This window comes from Oncorhynchus mykiss, chromosome 2 (assembly GCF_013265735.2).
Source record: "Oncorhynchus mykiss isolate Arlee chromosome 2, USDA_OmykA_1.1, whole genome shotgun sequence".
In the NCBI taxonomy this organism is placed as follows: Eukaryota; Metazoa; Chordata; class Actinopteri; order Salmoniformes; family Salmonidae; genus Oncorhynchus; species Oncorhynchus mykiss.
The window spans coordinates 34,740,067-34,760,617 of record NC_048566.1 but is presented as its reverse complement, the minus strand read 5'-3'; the positions used below and the strand labels follow the sequence as shown (position 1 = coordinate 34,760,617).

Sequence of the window (20,551 nt, the reverse complement as noted above, 5' to 3'; positions counted from 1 at the left end):
GCAAGGAAGAAGCCACTGCTCCAACACCGCCATAAAAAAGCCAGACTATGGTTTACAGCTGCACATGGGGACATAGATGGTACTTTTTGGAAAAATGTCCTCTGGTCTGATGAAACAAAAATAGAACTGTTTGGCCATAATGACCATCGTTATGTTTGGAGGAAAAAGGGGGAGTTTGTATAATATTAGGAATAACTTTAGAATTTTCCCCCAAATCATTTGATTTTTATATTTACATTTTAGTCAGTTAGCAGATGGCTTATTCAGAGCAACTTAGAGTCAGTGCATTAATTTAGTGCATTTATAGCTAGGTAGGACAACCACATGTTGTAAGTACGTTTCCTCAATAAAGTACCTTTCAGCTAAGTCGGAGCTAGTAAGGGGGGTCAGGTGTGAGTGTTAGTGATATCTTTCTTTTGTAAAGCCCCAGACTGCTCTCACTGTGTGTTAGTGTCCCATTGTTTGTGATGCAAACCTGTCCTCAGTTGCCCGGTGACCTGTGATTTGCTTACAGGTCAGTGCCTTCTGCAGGTCTGAGGCACACAACAATGTATCCCTTACATTAGGGGAGAGCTGCAGCTTTAGCAAGTCCCTCTGGAACCACTTCAAAACGCTGTTTCCATGGTCACAAAGTGTGTGTGCTCACGTCCGTGTGTGTTACCTCTGAATGAGAAAGGACAGAGGGAGCATGTGTTTGTGTGAGCGATTGTGTGTGTGCGTGGATGTGTTTAACTATACTTGTGGGGACAAAAATTTGACCAACTGGGGACATTTTGTTAGTCCCCAAAAGGTCAAATGCTATTTCTAGGGGGTTTAGGGTTAAGGTTAGAATTAGATTTAGGGTGTGGGTATGTGTGTCGGTTATTCTATCCTCGTGGGGACCTAAAATCACAAGGATAGTAAAAAAAAAATTGTGGGGACATTTCCCATGTCCAAATGAGGACAAAGGCTATTTTAAGTTTGGGGTTAGGGCAAGGGTTTAGGCTTAGAGTTAGGAGTAAGGTTTAGGTTTAGAGTTAGGAGTAAGGTTTAGGTTTAGAGTTAGGGAAAATAGAAGAACATAAGGTGTGTGTGTGTATGTGACTGGGGGTGTATGTGACTGTGACCGTGTGTGTATGTGACCGTGTGTGTGTATGCGACTGTACGTGTATGTGACTGTGTGTGTTTGATCAAGAACGTGCTCTGAGAAACGTGCTCTCAAACAAAACAGGTTCTGTACACAGGTAAGCTATTTCCTTCTTTCAAATGTAGCATAAAGTAAAAGTATAATAAGTGGCTTTTTAAGAGCCCAATTTTTGAGAAACATTGTGCAAAGTGCTAAAAGTTTAAACCAACATGACATGCACACGCAAACACACACACACACACAGAGAGAGAGAGAGAGACATGCGCACAGTTCTGACGCTGTTCTTCACAAGTTGTTCTCTTTAGAAGTTAAACACACATGATTAAAACTGTGCCTGATTGAAGGGTGGAAATCGGATCCAGTGAAAGACATTGACAACCAATAGGAAACGGAGAGCCTTCTTTTTCCACGGGAGGCCCCAGGAGGCGAAGCCAAGCCGCGCGAAAGCAACACTAGAGCAGAGTGTGCGCAAGCTTCAGCCGGCAGATTCAGCAGCGGGCTTCACGTCGCTGACTTCTGTTTCTTACTAAATACAGGCAGAAACCCGTGAATGAATGCGGCGCATGTTAATTAGGTAAGTGTCCCTGTTCTTTTGTTTTCTATTTTGTGTTTACCTTTCCCTTGGAATATTATATAGAGCTTTTGGTCACGTTAGGTGGTTGTTCTCAAAATGTATCGCCAACCTTGGCACAGCCTATAGCTAGAAGTGGACCGTTTGTCAACAACCTTATGCATAGCCTACCTCTTTACAAAGGTGAGTAAACACAAGTCATTGTGAGCTATGCAGCTAATATATCAATTATTTACGTTTGTAGTGGGATAATCGTAGTGCAAGTTTACTGCGGAGGTGTTTGTACCTTTATGAATGAAACTGTTTCAGGTCGACTACCTCGGTAGGTTTAGACGGTCCATTCATTTTATTCTTCCCCCAATCCATCTTGATATAGGGTCTGACGGCACATCTGCGGACAATTCTGGCTAATTGCTTATCAATTAAAGTAGAGCATTAGCGTTGCAGAATGGATGGGATTCAAGACCAACAAGTGCCTTATATTAAATCCAATGTGAGTGAGAGACAAGTTTTTTAATTTTTTTTTAACGTATAATCCAAGACCAAATAACAAATAAAACAGCATTTAGATATCATGACATTGTTATTCATTATTGTGTTATTAAGTTGCTGTAAAACCTGCAAGCTGGTCACTCAGTTGGTCGCTCAGCCACCTCCATGTGCAAGATGTATGTAAGGATAGCATAATATTTGAACTATTACTGTGTAATACATGATGTTATATATTCTAAGAAATATTGTAATAACGTTATTACTAGTAATCACTAAAGTGTTGCATTTCCTCTGTAGTTATAGGTAAAGAAAAGGGACAGGGTCAAGTTTAAAAGTGTGTGAGCTGTGTGATTGATGGACATCTATTGCCCTCTCAGCTGTCATCTGTGTAAGTGTGCTAGTACACAACAGAATCACTCCAGTGGGAAACATTGATTTCTTTCCTCCCTTTTAGAGGCCACAAGGGAAGACGTCTTACAGCGAGAGACCAGCAAATGACAGAAAAATAAAATTCATTAACTCTGACCTGGCCCTGGACACTGAAGGTAGGTAGAGCAGAGGGGACGAAAAGGTTAATTTCACGGCTTCTTAACATTTAACAAAATTCAATTGGTTTGTGGCCACCTGCACTCTTAAGTAAAATCTCAATTACAACACTTTCACCTGTGAAGATTGCGAGTAGCGTCTTTCAGTGGCTACAGACCCAAACTGAGTTGTTATTAGTTACACACGTGCCTCTGAATCATCTAGCCAAGCCTCCAATGGCACTCTAAGCCTATCAGCCTGTCATAGTGGAGGGAATTGTTTCTGAAGCTTTTTTGTCCTGTTTTTTTCTTCCCCTCCATGATTGTCCTCCATTGTTTTATTCTCATAGAACTCTTCCAGGACCTCAGTCAACTGCAAGAGACCTGGCTGGCGGAAGGTAAGTGTTTACCCGTTTACTGTAGTGTCGAAGCTCAACAAGCTCACTTGGTTTAAAAGACAGAGTAAGAGAATTGGAGAGAAGGAAAGGGAAAGGTAGAGATGTAGACAAAAAAATCGGCCCCAAGTTCCATTCCTACCAACGTGCAGTCCAATTAAAGCTTGTGTGGAAGAGGCACCTTGTGTGTCATGCATACATGAGAGACTGTGATGAGCGTGGTCTTGAGGGAGACTGAGGAGGCTCTACTCTGTGTCATCACAAATTACCAGGAGAAAGCTGTCCGCTGCTCACTGTCTCTTCTGCTTTTGGCAAGAGCTAAACGCACACGAGCCGCCACCACCGGCACCAACTCCACCGGTCGTCTACCATCTCCTCACTCTCACTCTCTCTCTCTCTCTCTCTCTCTCTCTCTCTCTCTCCCTCTCTCTCTCTCTCTCTCTCTCTCTCTCTCTCTCTCTCTCTCTCTCTCTCTCTCTCTCTCTCTCTCTCTCTCTCTCTCTCTCTCTCTCTCTCTCTCTCTCTCTCTCTCTCTCTCTCTCTCTCTCTCTCTCTCTCTCTCACACTCCCTCACTCAATCCCTTTCTTTTCCTCTCGGCGCATCTCTCTAAAGATCATCCTCCATAGCTGTAGTATCGGCTGTCTTTTCCGTTTTTCTTTTTCTCTTTGGAAGAAAAAGAACGGATTTACTTTTGACTTAGAAAAATCAGTTGGTCTGTGATCAGCAACTGAGATTTTTTTGGGGTTTGAGAGTTCATTTTTTTGTTTTGTTTATTTAATTTTTTTTTTCTAATGGCAAGACTTGCTCTGTGTGGTATAACTCAGACGTGATGCTTCAGGATTTAAGCGCGGGTGTCTTCTTTCCACCCTGTTTGCAGCACAGAATTTTTGGTCAGTAAAGAATATTGATCATATTGTGCCTGTACCATTTTCGTGAGATGCCTGTGTTTGCGCATGTCTTAGTATGTAAACGTGTTAGTCTGCTGCTTGTATCTACATTTGATCTTCTCTTGAATATCATTTACATGTTGAAAATGCTTTTCTTTGCATGGGACATGCAAAGAAAAGTTTGCAATGTTTATTCCTTACAATTGATTGCCAATAAGCTGCAGTGTGCGTTAATAGAAAAACATGGCCTTTTATTCTTGAACTTTTGTTGGTACATTTTGGATGTTACTATTGCTTTGATTACCTTTAGAGTTACCTGTAAATTAAAATATGCAGTATGTCCAATCTATGTTATTGGCATTAGGTTTTAAAACTTGAAATCAGAAAGGTTCAGACTCTGAGTAAATAGTGGTGTAAATATGAAGTAGGATGTGGATTCAACGTGCGAGTTCTTTGTGGCTTCTATAAAAGTCCTCTACATTACTTTTTAATCATTATCATTTCCCTTGTCGATATGATGGTATGCATGCGTGAAGTTTGTACTTGCCTCTTGCTTAGGGACCAAAACAAGCCCACGACATTGTGTGCTGTATAATTTGGTCCCATCACCTTAACTCGTATTGTAAATGTACCATGAGTTCCCTTTCTACACATAGTATAACAGCGTTGATCTCTGTATGTGGGACATCCTTCTCAATGCACTGCATATTTATTTGTCTCCTTAAATGCACTACACATCATTGATTTATGTGGACTGCATTATGGAAGACAAAAACATGCCAACATCTTGTCAGCTAACTATTTCATAGAAATATTGTTTGGATTAGAATTAGGCTACATTTGGTATAAATAATGCCATCATTCTTTTGTGGTTCAATCTATGTCAGTGTCAGGACTTTTGCCCTTTGGTCTCTCAAGCTTTGAGGGGGAATCGACGTTTGATGACAGATTGAACTTTTGATGTTTTATATTCAGACCAGATATTTCAAATTCAAATAGAAAAATGTATACTTCTGGTAAATTGTTTAGATCTTCAGCTCTACTGTTACATTAGTATTGAACAAGACAACCTGTTCCTTTATCCAGTAGGCCTTAGTCTCTACTGGCAGATGATTCTAGTCATAATGTTAAGGTCTAAAGTATACAGCAGATCGTTAACCAATAATATACATTTTTATTATACTCAATCAACTGTAATGTTTTTCTGGTCTTTTTTTTTCTTCTCGGTTATCTTATTACATTTTCCACGGAGGTAGAAACATATTTCTCCCCGCTTTGCACAGGTGGATAGGCAACTTAATCATTGATGAGATTCATCTATTCTTTAATACATTTAAAAATGCTTGCAGTGTAATTTAGGGGTTTTAAAAATGAAAAGTATGCTTTGAAATAGATATTGGAATACTTTACCAGCTACTCTCTGCCAGTTAGATTATGAAGTATATACCGCAGGGCTTGTAAAAGAGTAAGATGTCGTTTTAATATTTTAGTATTTAAGTGGGGAAAAGGGCCTTGGTTCCTGATATAGATATTACTGTAAGGAGTACAGTTCTGCATGTCATGGATCAATGTGATGTACGTTTCAAGATTGAAGTAGATTTAATAAATTACTTCCTGTCCATTAAGATAAAAAGGAATACCTAGCTACCTATTTCAAAGATTTATTCATTCAGGTAATTGGAAATAAGAGGAGGAATTATGGGAGACAGACTGATTTTCCGTCATCACAAACCGAGAGGTTGAAGGGTTCTTAACCTGGCCATTTTGGCCAAGGCTTTTTTTCTCTCTTTTTGGGAGTTCTTCAAGTATCAATTTCACTTTGAGATCTATTTGCTGAGGTTGCCACAATTTTAGGATACTGTAATTTTTTTAGAATAAAATGTTGACACAAATGTGAAAAGGAGAGTTGACGTAGTCTGGCCTATTGAATTGAAAGTTTTAAAAGGAGACGGTAAATCTTTTCCTCAAGCCGTTCTTTTCATCTCAGCCCTGTTGGCGCGCTAGCTAGATTTGTTTGAAACCAAACACCATCAGACACACAGCACTTGTAGGTACAGGGACCATGATGGTGTTGGGTTTCAAACAAATCTAGCTAGCGCGCCAACAACAGGGCTGAGATGAAAAGAACAGCTGGAGGAAAAGACAATGGATGTGCCACTACTGCTCAGGGCCTGTGTATGAGGCTTTGCTGTTTTTCTTTTCTCTCTTCTTTTCTCTCTTCTTTTCTCTCTCTCTTTTTGTGAATGGCGGCAGAGTTCCAGTTTTGGTGCTCTCCCCAGGAATTGTTGCAGGGATCAGCTGGCCCATTCACAGACTGGGTCCAGTGACTCATACATCCTGCTGCAGCTCCTGGCTGCAACATCACTTTGTCCCGCTCTCCTTTCGTTTCCGCCTGTCCGTTGCCATCCTTCTTCCCCTCTCGCTTTGAACCTTGCGACTTTGTGATGTCTGCAGTGCGCGTGTGTTACACAGTGCTCGCAAACTTGAGGCAGATAGAAGTTGTACACGGTTGTGGTCGAGACGTTGTTGTTTTTTCTTTGAGTGGTCCGGCTTGCACTGGGTGAATGTTTGCCAGTCATGGTCTTGTGGTGGAGCCAGTATTTTGAATTGAGAGAATGTTCTGGTCTGTAATTATTTATAGTGGCAAGGTGTGACATTATTTTGCACTAAAAGGTGCTTTGTATGAAACGGTTCACGTTCTAACAATGGCCATATTGATGCAGAAATCACAGTGCATACCACACACCCTCTACAAGAGGGGGCTTGGCTGGCACAAAGAGTTGAAGTCAGCAGGTGCACAGGGTTTTACAATTATACTTCAGTTGCTGTTCTGTTGATCTTTATCACTATACAGTATTGCACCATACAATACAGTATTGCACCATACAATACAATTCATCTTTCCATGTGTGTATCAGAACAGTGTACTTTATTGACAATTGTTTTACAGTGAACATTAGCTCACACAAGGCTTGACCTAATAGTTTTTCACTTGTTGTTACACAACTTACATTGTGACAAAATAGGACTTTTTCTATTTTCTTGGATTGTTTGTTTTCTCTCGTTTTGAAAAGTGAACAGATCCTTTTGAAAGGGAAAATACAGAACAACTTGATCATGTGACACAGACCTGCCTCGACATGATACTGATTCAGTGATAATGAGAATCCACCTCTTTGTGCGTAAAAATAGACGTGCTAATGACACATTTAGATTTCTAATATTGCCGTTTGCCACAATTCTCCAAACTCGTCAAACTTCAGGGACCTAAAAAGTACAAATATGTGTGATATAAATATGTACATGCCTAATTGGACCCTGTGCCGAGCCTTCATGGTCTTAGCATTAGCCCAAAGCACAGGAGTGTGAATGATAGGTGAAACACTCTGGATTGGAGCAGAGCTGACTCGGCAGGTACAGGTGGATTCAGCAGTGAGGAAGAACCCAATTAGCTACTGTTAACAATGGGTGTTATTGCTATCGGCGTGGAGATAGCAAACTCCTGAAGCTACAGCATCATCAAAAAACGGACTAGACAACCTCAGGACATGTGTAATCAAGAGAAAGAGGGGAAAAACAATATTCTTTCTCCCTAGAGACCGTTATTTGAACTTTTAGCTTCTCTGTTTGTCCATCGGTGCGTTATACCTTGGATAAACATTGGGAGGATTCTGCGGTTACATTGCTTTGTTCATGAATAGATAATTGTCCATAAAGGGATTTTTTTTATGTCTTTAGGGACTTTTCGCCAAAGGAAAGGATTGCGATGGTTAGACTGGATATCATGAGTCTGGTGTTGTCCAGCGGCATGAAAATCACCTTTTCCTCTCCTCTCTCTGCTTCTTTCTCTAGCTCAAGTTCCCGACAATGACGAGCAGTTTGTCCCAGACTTCCAGACTGAAAACTGTGAGTATATGATGCCACAATGTTATTGTGTGTGTGTGTTTGCACTTGTGTGTGTGTGTTTTTCCATGTCTCTCAGTATCCCCACCTTCACTCTCACATGTGCTCTCCAGAGAGCTAGTCTTGCGGGTTGGCAGACAGGGGCAGAAGAGAGGGGGTAGAATAGGTAGCTATGATATTATAGCACTGGGGTTTATTTATGTAGGAAAACATCCACATATTTTGAGTCGTTTGCAATGAGTGGTAATAATCAAATAGTGTTTTATTTATATAAATGATATAATCATCTCAAACTCAAGGATTTTATCCTCTGTAACTGTCAGTATGTGTTGTGGGGGTTATACTGGAAGAAATCCAATATATCTTGACATAAATGTGGTATACATTATAATGCACTTGGTGGCACAGTACAATGAGCATTTAAAGTGAGTGGAGACGAGGCTGTTGTTGGCACAGTGGGGTTATGAAGGAAGTCAGCCAACGTGGAGACAGAAGTGGAGTGAGTGGAGCTCAGTGGGATCCAGTGCTAGCACATGTCTTTTAGATGAGCCAAAATGCCTGTGCAACAGTGAGAAAGCAGGAAACTGTGTCTGTAATGACCATTACCCCCCTTTATCACTCACATGTTTGATATTCACCTCAGAATATTTTATTCATTTCAATACTTTTATTTCTACATTTGTCTCAAGGAACTGTTTGGCTTTGAGGAACCTCCTACCAGTTTCTCTGAGCTCCATAGACGTACATTATGGTACATATCCACTATAGGATCCAAAATGGTTGCACAGTAACATCCATAAGGTCTTGAGGTCCCCATGTCCTTCAAAGCCATCCAGGGCCCACCGTGTCCATTGTAGTAGGAGACTGCCGACCATAGGAAACGTCCTGTTGGCATGCCGGAGCAGACTGGAGAGGCACAAGCAGATGGTGGGAGGGAGGGCGAGGGCACCGTGGTTGGGCTCTCGAGCAGGCATCCCAGCCTGCAGCACTCCAATATGGGTTTCACCAAGGAGAGAGTGAGAGAGGATGGTGGGATTGTTTAGAGGTCAATAGAGGTAAAACGAGGTGTATGACATGTGCAGTCCATTCAGTCTTACAGTATGAAGAAATATACATTGAGAACAGGTGGAAACGTGACAATAGACTTTGAGAACACTGTTGATATAAGCTGATATTTTTGACATTTCTTTTTGCGCTTCATAGAGAAGCATTCATGTCCTCACTTTATCACCTCACTTGTGGACAATTTTTGCATGTCCATCAACCATACTTAACATCAACTTTGAAAGGGAAACTACCAGACACTGAATCGTAAGGCTTTGCACATGGAGGAGACATTTTCTTTGTCTAATACCTTCAATGTTAGTGGTTTCCATGCTCTCATTAGCATAACTTAGCAGGGTATGAAGAAGTACTGTAGGTGGTGTAAAATGAGACCACATAATCAGCAGATAAGCTACTAACATTAACAGTAATGGCAAGCACTTAGTTTGTGAAAATTGATTCCCCCCCCCCCCCCCCCCCCCCCCCCCTGTTGCTATTTTATGAATGGACTGGAGAAATATCTGCCAAAAGTAGACTTCACTGTAAATGCCAAAATACACAGTTTGTAACCCAACGCGTTTTGTGGTAATTTGGAATGATTGGCACCAAAATTACATTTATTAGCTTGCAGCTAATATAGTGGCTGTATTGAGAAAATTCACTGTGAACGGCATAGCTGGTTGGGAGGTATTTCAAATATGATTTAAATAAGGGAACCAAAATAATCAGTGTGAAATAGATTGTGTGCACTTACTTTGTGCACTGCAAAGTTTAAAGTCAGAGACAGAAGATAAATAATCTAAAATCTGTATTTATAAAAATCAATGATCAAAATGTTGTTTTGAACCAAATGTATGCTTTGGTTTCTAAATAGGGAATAGGGCCAAACAAACAATAGTAATTTGTTATCAAAATATTGAAATGCTAATAATGTGGGCAAGCATAACGCATGTTCATTTTGTACAGAAAACCAGCCAAAGAAGTTGACAGAATATTTGAGAAATTCAAATGAAATCCATTCAAAATGATGTCATTAACTGTCGTAAATGCTTGTTCTTATGAAACACAGTCATTTAGACAAATCAATCTGTAGATAATCACAGCAATTTAACATTTATGGACCTGACATTCTAAAAAGGTTGATCTGTTCTCGTTACAGGTGATGTCTTCAATATTGATTGGTGTACATTTGGCACCCTACTGATAAATCTATTGTGACATTTCCATCTCTATTTTAGGTGCCTCTCTTAGAGCGCATGAGCTGTTCTTAACATTGTAGTTCATTCAGTTCATTTGCATATTAACATACTTTGTTGTATAACAAAAACATAATTTTATAAACCATAATTATAGTGAACAAAAATATAAACGCAACATGTAACAATTTCAAAGATTTTACTGAGTAACAGGAAAGGAATAAGGAAATCGTTCAATTTAAATAAATTCATTAGACCCTAAATCTATGGATTTCACATAACTGGGCAGGGGTGCAGCCATGGGTCAGCCTTGGAGGGCATAGGCCCCACTTGGAAACCAAGCCCACCCACTGAGGAGCCAGGCCCAGCCAATAAAAATGAGTTTTTCCCCACAAAAGGGCTTTATTAAAGACATAAATACTCCTCAGCACCCCCAGCCCCCTCATACGATCCCACAGGTGAAGAAGCCAGATTTGGAGGTTCTGGGCTGGCGTGGTTACATGTGGTCTGCGGTTATGAGGCCGTTTCGACGTACTGCCAAATTCTCTAAAACGACGTTGGAAGCAGCTTACGGGAGAGAAAGGAACATTACATTCTCTGGTAACAGCTCTGGTGGACATTCCTGCAGTCAGCATGCCAATTGTATGCTCCCTCAAAAATTGAGACATCTGAGGCATTTGGTTGTGTGACAAAACTACACATTTTAAAGTGGCCTTTTATTGTCTCCAGCACAAGGCGTACTTATGTAATAATCGTGCTGTTTAATCAGCTTCTTGATATGCCACACCTGCCAGGTGGATGGATTATCTTGGTAAAGGAGAAGTTGTCACCAACAGGGATGTAAACAGAATTTGAGAGAAATAAGCTTTTTGTACATATGGAACATTTCTGGGATTTTTTATTTCAGCTCATGAAACATGGGGCTAACACTTTACATGCTGCGTTTATATTTGTATTCAGTGTATGTCCATTGATAAATACATGTACATCACAAAACAGTAAACAATACGTCTCTGTTACTTATTGTCCCTCTTGCCATAAGCCTTTAATTAGCCAGATAAGGCTGCAGCCTCTGTGTCTGCGACTCCTGTGACGCCGTTCGACCTCGTCAAAGGTCTCCCCTCAGGAAGTACCACTTTGACCTCCGATCGATGACCCGTAAAGGTCGCGCCCCACCGAGGCCAGCGAGACCTGTGAACATCCCCTGTGCTTTGCCACAACGTGCCCCGTGCATCATTCCCCTGGGACCCAGGCGTCAGATGGGGTGTTGACAGATTGACTCCTGCACACAGAGAGACTGTGACACTGTCACACAGGCCAAGCTGTCAGTCAGCAGTTAGAAACTCAAAACATCCGCTTCTCTCAGCTCCTCAACCCCTAAACTACTTCCTCAGTCATCAGCCCCGGAATGGACTTGTTTTAAAAGGCCCATTCAAGAAAAATATACACTGGGCTGGCAATCACCCATGTAGACATTTGAGCATGGTTGTAGCTCTAAATAACCGGTGAAAAGACAAGCAATTTTAGTCTTTTTTTTTTGTTTGATTGATTTTCACTTCCCTTCATGATCGCTATCTACTTTGTTTTGACGTCGCAGTGTGTCTGATGCGGAATTTAACATGAAAATTGACCAACCTCTTCCTGTCAACTGTAACGACGAAATGATTGTGCCCTATTCTCTGCATAAGTAAAGCACTTTGGGTGTATACTCTCCTCAGTAGTTGTGGATGTTCCTGGTACAACCCCGTGTGCATGTTCGTGCACGTACGTAGCCTGTGTGTTTATTAGTGATGACACGGTAGCTCTCCAGGTACCCAGGACTGACTTGATCCTGACTGACTGGGTTTTCATCAGCGTGGCCAATTTAATTAGTGTTGATCATGACTCAAGATGATGGGACGTTGATCAGGACTGATTTGGCTCTTAACAGCTTCTTAAATGCACAGGCCACTGTGGGAAACTGGGCATAGGTACAGAGAGTGGGCTCAGATCAATGGGCCTTGTTAGTGTTGTCTGGACAGTATTGGCAGTTAGCTGAAACGTGATATGGATTTAGTGGAGTCTAGCCCTGCTTTGAGATTGTCATATTTCAGGAAGGAAGAGAGTGAGTTACAGTGAGTGATGAAGACTGGAATTCTGGACTTAGAAATAGTCTGCATAGATATTCCCTGTCCTTAGGGATAGCAGTGGAGTAGGATGAAGTACTGGATATGCTTTTATGTACACCTATTACCCAAGTGTTGAGTAAGGATTTTATATGTGGTGGAAGGGCCTTCAAAATAGGTTTACTTTCCATGGTGATATGACTATTGTACATTTGGACATATAGAGTACTGATAAATAATGAATTAGTTACTGAATAAATGTTTCAACATCACCAATCTAATGTACCTTTCCACCTGTCTCCTCTCCATTCCCAAACCCTCTCACACATACATGTCGTAGTGGCATTCCACGGACTGCAGCTGAAGATCAAGAAGGAGCCCCACAGCCCCTGCTCCGAGCTGGGCTCCACCTGTGGCCAGGAGCGGCCCTTCAAGCTCCACAATGGGGAGAAGTGCCTGTACAACATCAGGTAGGTAAGCCACAGCACCAGTCACTTTCCCCTATCTGGAACCAACAGAGCCAGATTGCATACAAATAAATATACTAACACCCCAAAAAATGAACATCATAGGTTCTGGTGGTTCGGAAAATATCCTGTGGGATATTGAAGTAGTATTTATTTGACCTGTAGCGACATCTCACAAGGATTCTGCAGGTAAATGTGGTTTGATTAAAGATAAACATTAAACACACTATGTGCTGTCTTTTTTCATCTCCACAGGCTGTCCAATATATCTCCACACTGTTGGATGGATAATGACTGCTTCATTATGATTGCTTGATAAACTACAGTACTTCTGGCTTCCCACCCTGTTTTCAATGTTGTATTACTTAATTGCAGTCATTCCCTATGAAACAAAAGGCCAGGTGCTGTGCTAAATGTTTCAAGTTGAATGCACTTGACTTGGAATAGATCTAGGATATTATACTGCCTACCTAAGGTGCAAATTCAATTCAATGAACTGCTTTTTCAAATGAACCAATATGCCCATGGCACAAGAGTCGGCTAGTTACGTTAAATCTTGAATTGATTTGACTTGTGATATATGGCATTGTGATATATGCTTACGATATTACAGTACCATGTACGTCAAGGGTCATCTTGAAGAAGTATTCTATAAGAGGCGACACAGAAGTATTTGAAACAATAAACATATATGCTAAAATATATATTTTCTTAAAGAAGGAAAATGTGTAAAATTTCAAATTCAAAATTTTGTCCAAATAGTTTTAAAACTGTCATTTTGACAATAACTATAACATAAAAGACGATTGGATATGAAAAAGGATTGCGTTCAAATACTAGGCCACACTACAATTACTTCTGTCAAATGGCATGCTTGGATATAATGTAAAAACAACATCAGACTGATCCCTCCACCCCGTGTGTCTCTCAGTGCCTACCAGCAGCACAAACACCCAACAGGCATGAAGCCCTCCAGCCCAGCGACGCCCCCCTGCAGCACCCCCGTGTCCCCCCTTCATCATGGCTCCCCCACGACAGTCCCCACCCCCAAACCAGACAGGACGTACCCCCACCTCCAGCCCTCCCAGCCCCTCCCGGACAGCGCCTACTCCATGGACCACAGGTACTGTACTACACAGCTACTGTATACTGTAGGCTACCACTACATCATCTTTAAACTGGCACTAACAAAACATTATCGACATAGTTTCAAGTGCACATTTTACGTTTATTTGATCATTTTAGTACATTCAGTACAGTTTTACCAGATTCTAGATGTACCATTCTAAGTAGACACAAGGGTTGTATAAATTGTCAAGCTTTAGGTATAAACATGTATTTATGTCAGTCCGTCTGTCTCAATCGGTTATCATGAAAATGTGTGAAAATGTAATATTTTTGCCTTTGTCAGATTTCGACGTCAGCTGTCGGAGCCCTGCCACTCGTTCCCCTCCCCACCGTCGATGTCTCGGGACGGAAGGCCCATGTACCACAGACAGATGTCAGAGCCCAACATCCTGTTCCCCCCACAAGGCTTCAAGCAGGAGTACCCCGACCCCTTGTTTGAGCACCCTGCCATGGTCGGGGCGCCCATTCCCCCCACGTACCCCCCCTCCATGATGATCAAACAGGAGCCCAGGGATTTCACCTATGACTCAGGTGAGTGGGCGTGATGGGTGTCTCTTTATTTTTGGGGGGGAGGAGGGGGTGGTCATAGAGATACAGTAAAATATGTTGTATTTAATATTGTGGTGTCATTATCTTATTTGGTGTTTTGTTAAGATCCCCATTAGCTGTTGCGAAAGCAGCGGCTCCTCTTCCTGGGGTCCACACAGAACATGACACATGAGATAATAGAGAACGTTAATAGACAAGAACCGCTCAAGGACAGAACTACACACATTTAAAAACTTCACACGTAGCCTACATATCAATACATACGCTTTGTGGAGTGTCAAAAAAAGCAGAGCATCTCTTTATTACGGCCGGACCTCTCCCCATCTTTACAACCATTGAATCTATAACTAGGGTAAGAGCTATAGAAAAATGCATCCTACTGTATATTTTAGTGTCCATCATTAGAGAAATATGAGAAATTCAACCAAAGGACACTCTTTTCACTCAATAATATAACCAAATACTTGAGCATTTGGACCCACCACAGCATCAAACCACCCTCTTTTTAATCAGACCAGATAGTTGCCATTTGAGGAATGGGCCTGTTGATTGGATTAACCCATTATTAGCGCAGGGGGTTCTGGTTTGGATGTCTGTGCCGGGCTCCATTTCCTGTGGTGCTCTAATCTTTGTGCCTGGTCACAGTCCGCCCCCGCAGAAGGGGTGGTGGAGTGTTCTAACCCCCCCGGGTCCCAGAGGCCTGAGGCCACGCCGGGGCATGAATGAATGAACCTGCACTGGACTGCTGGCTTCATTCATAAGATAGAGCCAAGGAGAGATTACTGTGGAGTGGTGTAATAGTGTGTCAGGGTGGAATGTGGCATCCACTGCAGAGAAAGATTTCAATATCAACAGCACTGAGCTCCCTTTGAGTTGGCCTTCTCTCTGTAACATGAGCCCTTTTCAACAGGGACATGTTCATAGGAGAGCGCAACAGAAAACATTTGCAACAGAAAACAAATGTTTCTATATCCAGGTAGTTCTCACTATTTACATTTGAGTTATTCAGCAGACTCTCTTATCCAGAGCATCTTACAGTAAGTAGTAAGTGCATACATTTTCATACTGTTCCCCCGTGGAATGGAACCCACAACCCTGGTGTTGCAAGCGCCATGCTCTACCAGCTGAGCCACACGGGACGGTTTATTTCAGTCTGTTGTCTCCAGTTTGGTGTCTAATGAACATTACCCTGCAAACATTGACACAGGTTTCCATTTCGGCATGGATGAACAGGGGGGGGGGTCCTTTTCCAGCATGTTTTGTATCCCAGATTGACCATTTTGGTGAATTTATTAGCTGTCATTCTGCAGCTTGGTTACTAGACCAGGTCTGTCGAGAGGATGGGAGGGGAGCCTGGTAATTTCATTAGCAGTAATTTCCTCGACAAGCCCATTACTTTGATGAATCAAATGAACGGGGTTAGTCATTTTATTGACCATTCACTTTGTAACTGTTTCGGCCCTTTGATTGTACCCAGCAGCTGTAATGTGGTAGGAGGGCCAGACATATACACTATTATACTGTTGTAAATAGTACCAGTGAAATTGTCGGCAGTGAAACAAAGTCATCACAGCCATCATGCTTCACTGCTGAAGAAACAGAACAGGCAGAAAACATGGCCGGCATGTTATGCTTCATTTACTCCAACGCTGCTAATAGGTTATCTTGAGCTTATCCAAGACTAAGACACAACACTGTTCAGTACCAGTTTCATATTGTATGCTTGGTGTTGACTGAGCTCCAGTGTGATGCTAGAAGACATGTTGTTTTATCAGGGGCAGTGAGTGAGCAGTAACTGACTGCTCTCAGATATCTGATACTGTCCTAATGCTCCCTTAAGGGCTTCTAACACCCATTCTCCCCTGTCTCCAGCAGAAGTGCCTAGCTGCCATTCTGTCTACCTGAGGCAAGACGGCTATCTGGCTCACAGCAGCAGGACTGAAGGTGAGGGATGACACTTGGAGACATGCATGTTGGTTGGGTTATTCATCCCGTCCAAGTTGCCGTTTTCCTAATGCGATTTCTCAACACTGTCTCGTCTCTCAGGTTGCATGTTCGATAAAGTCGCGAGACATTTCTACGATGACACCTGCGTGGTCCCCGAAAAGGTTGAAGGTGAGACGTCCAAGAGTTGAGACACAAACTGCTGCTTTCACTTGTAATTTCAATCAAAGACATTTTAAGCCATTGAAACATGTGAAATGACAACCTCCTCCCACCATCCCAACCGTCCCTCCATCCCCCTCCTTCCTCCATCCCCCCTCTAGGTGACATAAAGCAGGAGTCAGGTCTGTACCGTGAAGGTCCAACCTACCAGCGCCGAGGCTCACTGCAGCTCTGGCAGTTCCTGGTGGCTCTCCTGGACGACCCGTCCAACTCTCACTTTATCGCCTGGACTGGCCGGGGCATGGAGTTCAAACTCATCGAGCCTGAGGAGGTGAGAGCATGCCTGTCTCATCATATTCCACATAGAGTATCTTAGTCCCTTCAAGAAACAGTGACCAGATTATTCTGATCATTGATTTGAGTTTGAGGTGAAATCTGCTCTTCAAACGGTCAGAATAATGTGTTAGGAAACGTTTTGAACGAGGCAATGTGCCGTACTGACATTCTTTTTTTATTGCCTCACCACGTGCTAAAAGTATGTAATCTGATCAAATCAAACACACTGTCAACCGGAGAGTGGCCTACTAAATATTTCAATGAACCTGTTCCTAAAAATATAAACGGTGTTGACGGTTCGGACCTTTGAAATGGAACAGGTCTGGTCTCACATCGCAGACAGAGAGGCACAGTCAGTGTCAGTGTCCGGTGTGTTGGTTGGGTAATGGTTAGTGGAGTGTGTATGTGTGTGTTGGGGGGGTGTGTAACTTGGCATCGGCCCACATGGCCCAACTCAGTGCGACCAGCCAGCTGCAGCGAACAGGGTGGCCATTCATACCATCAGGTGACCAAACGCGCTAACTTTGGGCTTTGGGTGGCCGTAAATTTTGCCTTTGGCCCGGGCAGGTGTAACACATGAATGAGCATGAGGACATGAAAGGGGGCGCAATGTTTTTAGTGTTGGGTCCAGGCAGAGAGAGAGAGAGAGAAAGAGCGAGAGAGGGGATGAGAGAGAGTCAGAGAGAGACAGGGTTAGAGAGAGAGAGACAGGGTTAGAGAGAGAGAGACAGGGTTAGAGAGAGAGAGACAGGGTTAGAGAGAGAGAGACAGGGTTAGAGAGAGAGAGACAGGGAGAGAGAGAGAGACAGGGAGAGAGAGAGAGTGGTATACAGAGACAGTGGGAGTAGGGTTTTAGAATGGAGGATGAGAGGTTGTGTGGTCTGGTAGACAGGTGCTGTAACATCTGCTGCCTGCTCCACTGGGTGGGTGACAAGTTCCTAATGAACACATCCCTGTCAAGGGGTGTGGAGTCTGGTTCCACTCTAATTGCTGTTATTAGGAAATATGGATTAGTAAGCTTTGACATTTAGACAACGTCATTCCATTCTTACCGGGAAGTTGTGTAACAGGGGGTGTGTTATGTTCTCACCTCTTATTATGCACAAGGAATATGTTACAAGGCTGAAGCCACTAATCCTCAACCAAACATAATGAACGTGATCTTTCTATGACATTCTGGTTCTATTCATTTCACCGCGGCCATTTCCCCTTTGTTTATGTGTGTCTGTCTGTTCGTGGATGTGTGTAACAAAGGTTGCACGTCGATGGGGAATCCAGAAGAATCGACCAGCTATGAACTACGACAAACTCAGCCGATCGTTACGCTATTACTACGAAAAAGGCATTATGCAGAAGGTAAAAGAGGCCTAAGGCGGCACCCTGACAAGAGACATATGACGATGGTTCTGCGTGTGATTAGCTGTAATACCTTCTTCTCCATAGTCAACCATGTGCTCTGACAAATGTCCCTTTGGGGACGATAAAGTTAATCTCATTTTATCTTATCTAATCTTATCTTATCTCCAGGTGGCAGGGGAGAGATACGTGTACAAATTTGTGTGCGACCCCGAGGCTCTGTTCTCCATGGCCTTCCCTGACAATCAGCGGCCCGTGCTGAAGACGGACATGGAGCGGCAGATCAACGAGGAGGACACAGTGCCGCTGTCACACTTTGACGAGAACATGGCCTACGTGCAGGAGGCGGGGCCCTACTGCAACCCGCCACACCCGTACAGCGAGGGCTACGTTTATTAACGCCCCAAGACGCCGAACTGCAATGTACTTCACAGTCACTACGAACAGGGGGGGGAAAGACTTTGTCATTCAGAGGACCCCGACTCACCCTCGCTCACAAACTCCACCCTTTTTTCTTCACATGTTTGTTGACCTCCAAGCCGTACTGCAGGATAGAGAGTGCACTTTATGACTTGACTGACAGTGTGTGAACCTGCGGGGGGCTAGCTATGTAATTGGGTTGTTTCAGATGTTCATGTCGATTTTAAAGGAGGGATTCCCCCCCGAGCATGCCGTATTCGTATGAGACAGGACTCAAAGGCCAAAGGTCACATATGGACATATTCCTGCAGTCTAGGCAGGTGAATCCTCAGAGCTTGAAGGAGAAAAAAAAATCATCCTGATCTTTTCGACAGTTACAGGAAACATCCTCAATTATTTCTCTCAGTCCTCTTTTTGTTCAATTGCCCTTTCATCTCCATCATGTGTACTTTCTTACTCATTTAAGTGAATAATGCAATGTATTGTAATGACATGCTTTTAAGATACTTTTATGGTGAAGTGACATAATTATATACTTGAAACAGTAATGTAATTATACCAATCTTAGTTGACATCTACATGCTGCCTTGCTGCCAGTTTTAAACGGGCCCCTTTGCCAATACTGACTGCCCAACAGTACATCATGATATGACTGAGTTTTGGGTTCCTTTTCAAAACTACATTGACTGTGTAGACCTGTAGGAATTCGACACGAACCCGTCAGATGCAATCAAATTCACCCTAAACATACTTTATTATATGTAATGCAAATGACCTGTATTTAAAAGACAAATGAAGCGGAGACTGTACCTTTATTTAGTCTCTGCATTTTAATGTATATCACACCAGCAGTCGACTTAATGAATTACATATTTAGAAGAAACATTTCATTCTGATTTGTCCTACATTATATGACGCAAATGTTTTTTTATGTTAATGATGTGTAGCAGTTCAGCCATAACACTATTTATCCGATATTTCAAGGCCACAATGTGGGAAATGTACAAAACAAATGTTCATTTTAAATCCCATTACACAATGTTGCTTTCCCCTTTTTAAAATCAAAGGTAATGTGAGGAATGCATACCGTACAAAAAAGAGAAAAACATGCTAAATTAAATCATATCTAACTTTTTCCTTTTTTGTTGTTGTTTGTAGACAAATTATGTAAATGTTGCATACAGGAGTTGCATTTTAATAAAAAGGTATCAGAAATATTTTGAATTTTCTAGTATTATAAAGATCCATGTTATATATGAAATAGGGTTTCCATGTGTTATCAGGTAAATGCACATTGGTTGCTGCTTCTAATCGTACCCGTCATTTTATAGTCTAACAAAAATGGCGTCTGCAATTCTGCGTTCTGTGTTTAATTGTTTTGTTTATTCACATGTTTTGTTTTATATTCTTCAAAAATGAAAAAAGTCACCACGATGAAGTTCTGTAAAAAGTTAACAGGTTGGGATGGGATTAGCAATAGCCAATAATTCTGTAATAAATAGTGCTGGAAAAACTGGTATATGCGTGATTGTCAACCATGAAAATATATATATATATATATTTTTACCATGAATACAATATTTTCTGATTTATTTAAGTCTTAACTAGTAAACATTTGTAAAGATAATAGAAGTATGGGATCTTGGTGAGCTATCTATGGCAACTATTGAAATAGAAAATATAATTTTTGTCGTAATTTCCACAGCCAATTTTACCACAAAACCTCATGTTGCATTTAAACACAAATATTCTGTAAGGTTTCAAAACCACATTACTCAGTAGATTTACTGACAAGCATAAACACAATTAGAGCAGTTCAACCAAGCATGTGTGGGTTGGTGTAGAGAAATGCTATGGAGAAAAGTAACTCGTCAATTTCCAGGTTGGTGGGGATACTCTCTACCGCAAAGCATTTAGCCAAAAGTGGCACACAAAGAAAAATCAA

At 42.0% G+C, this 20,551-nt stretch overlaps 1 protein-coding gene across 5 annotated transcripts; it reads left to right on the top strand.

The window, feature by feature from the left end:
- Nucleotides 1-1,472: 1,472 nt before the first annotated feature.
- On the top strand, nt 1,473-20,123 carry etv1 (ETS variant transcription factor 1). Of its 5 annotated transcripts, none has more exons than XM_021560269.2 (13): nt 1,473-1,700; nt 2,074-2,190; nt 2,644-2,734; nt 3,064-3,111; nt 7,849-7,902; nt 12,585-12,714; nt 13,643-13,834; nt 14,123-14,370; nt 16,261-16,332; nt 16,435-16,503; nt 16,656-16,825; nt 18,085-18,186; nt 18,358-20,123. In XM_021560269.2, exons 2-13 carry the CDS (start codon nt 2,146-2,148, stop codon nt 18,583-18,585), a joined length of 1,449 nt encoding a protein of 482 aa, XP_021415944.2. In that variant the 5' UTR covers nt 1,473-1,700; nt 2,074-2,145; the 3' UTR covers nt 18,586-20,123. The 5 variants fall into 5 exon arrangements, with proteins under 5 accessions (XP_021415944.2, XP_021415961.2, XP_021415951.2 ...); XM_021560286.2 differs by having other exon boundaries at nt 1,474-1,700; nt 16,264-16,332; XM_021560276.2 differs by lacking the exon at nt 1,473-1,700 and adding an exon at nt 1,859-1,880.
- Nucleotides 20,124-20,551: the final 428 nt, after the last annotated feature.

Bases quoted from the DNA above. Each gene is read 5' to 3' on its own strand.
- etv1 (XM_021560269.2), top strand. From the start codon at position 2,146: ATGGATGGGATTCAAGACCAACAAGTGCCTTATATTAAATCCAAT. The intron at 16,333-16,434 runs GTGAGGGATGAC...CTCGTCTCTCAG, and splicing joins TCACAGCAGCAGGACTGAAG to GTTGCATGTTCGATAAAGTC. The intron at 18,187-18,357 runs GTAAAAGAGGCC...TCTTATCTCCAG, and splicing joins AAAAAGGCATTATGCAGAAG to GTGGCAGGGGAGAGATACGT.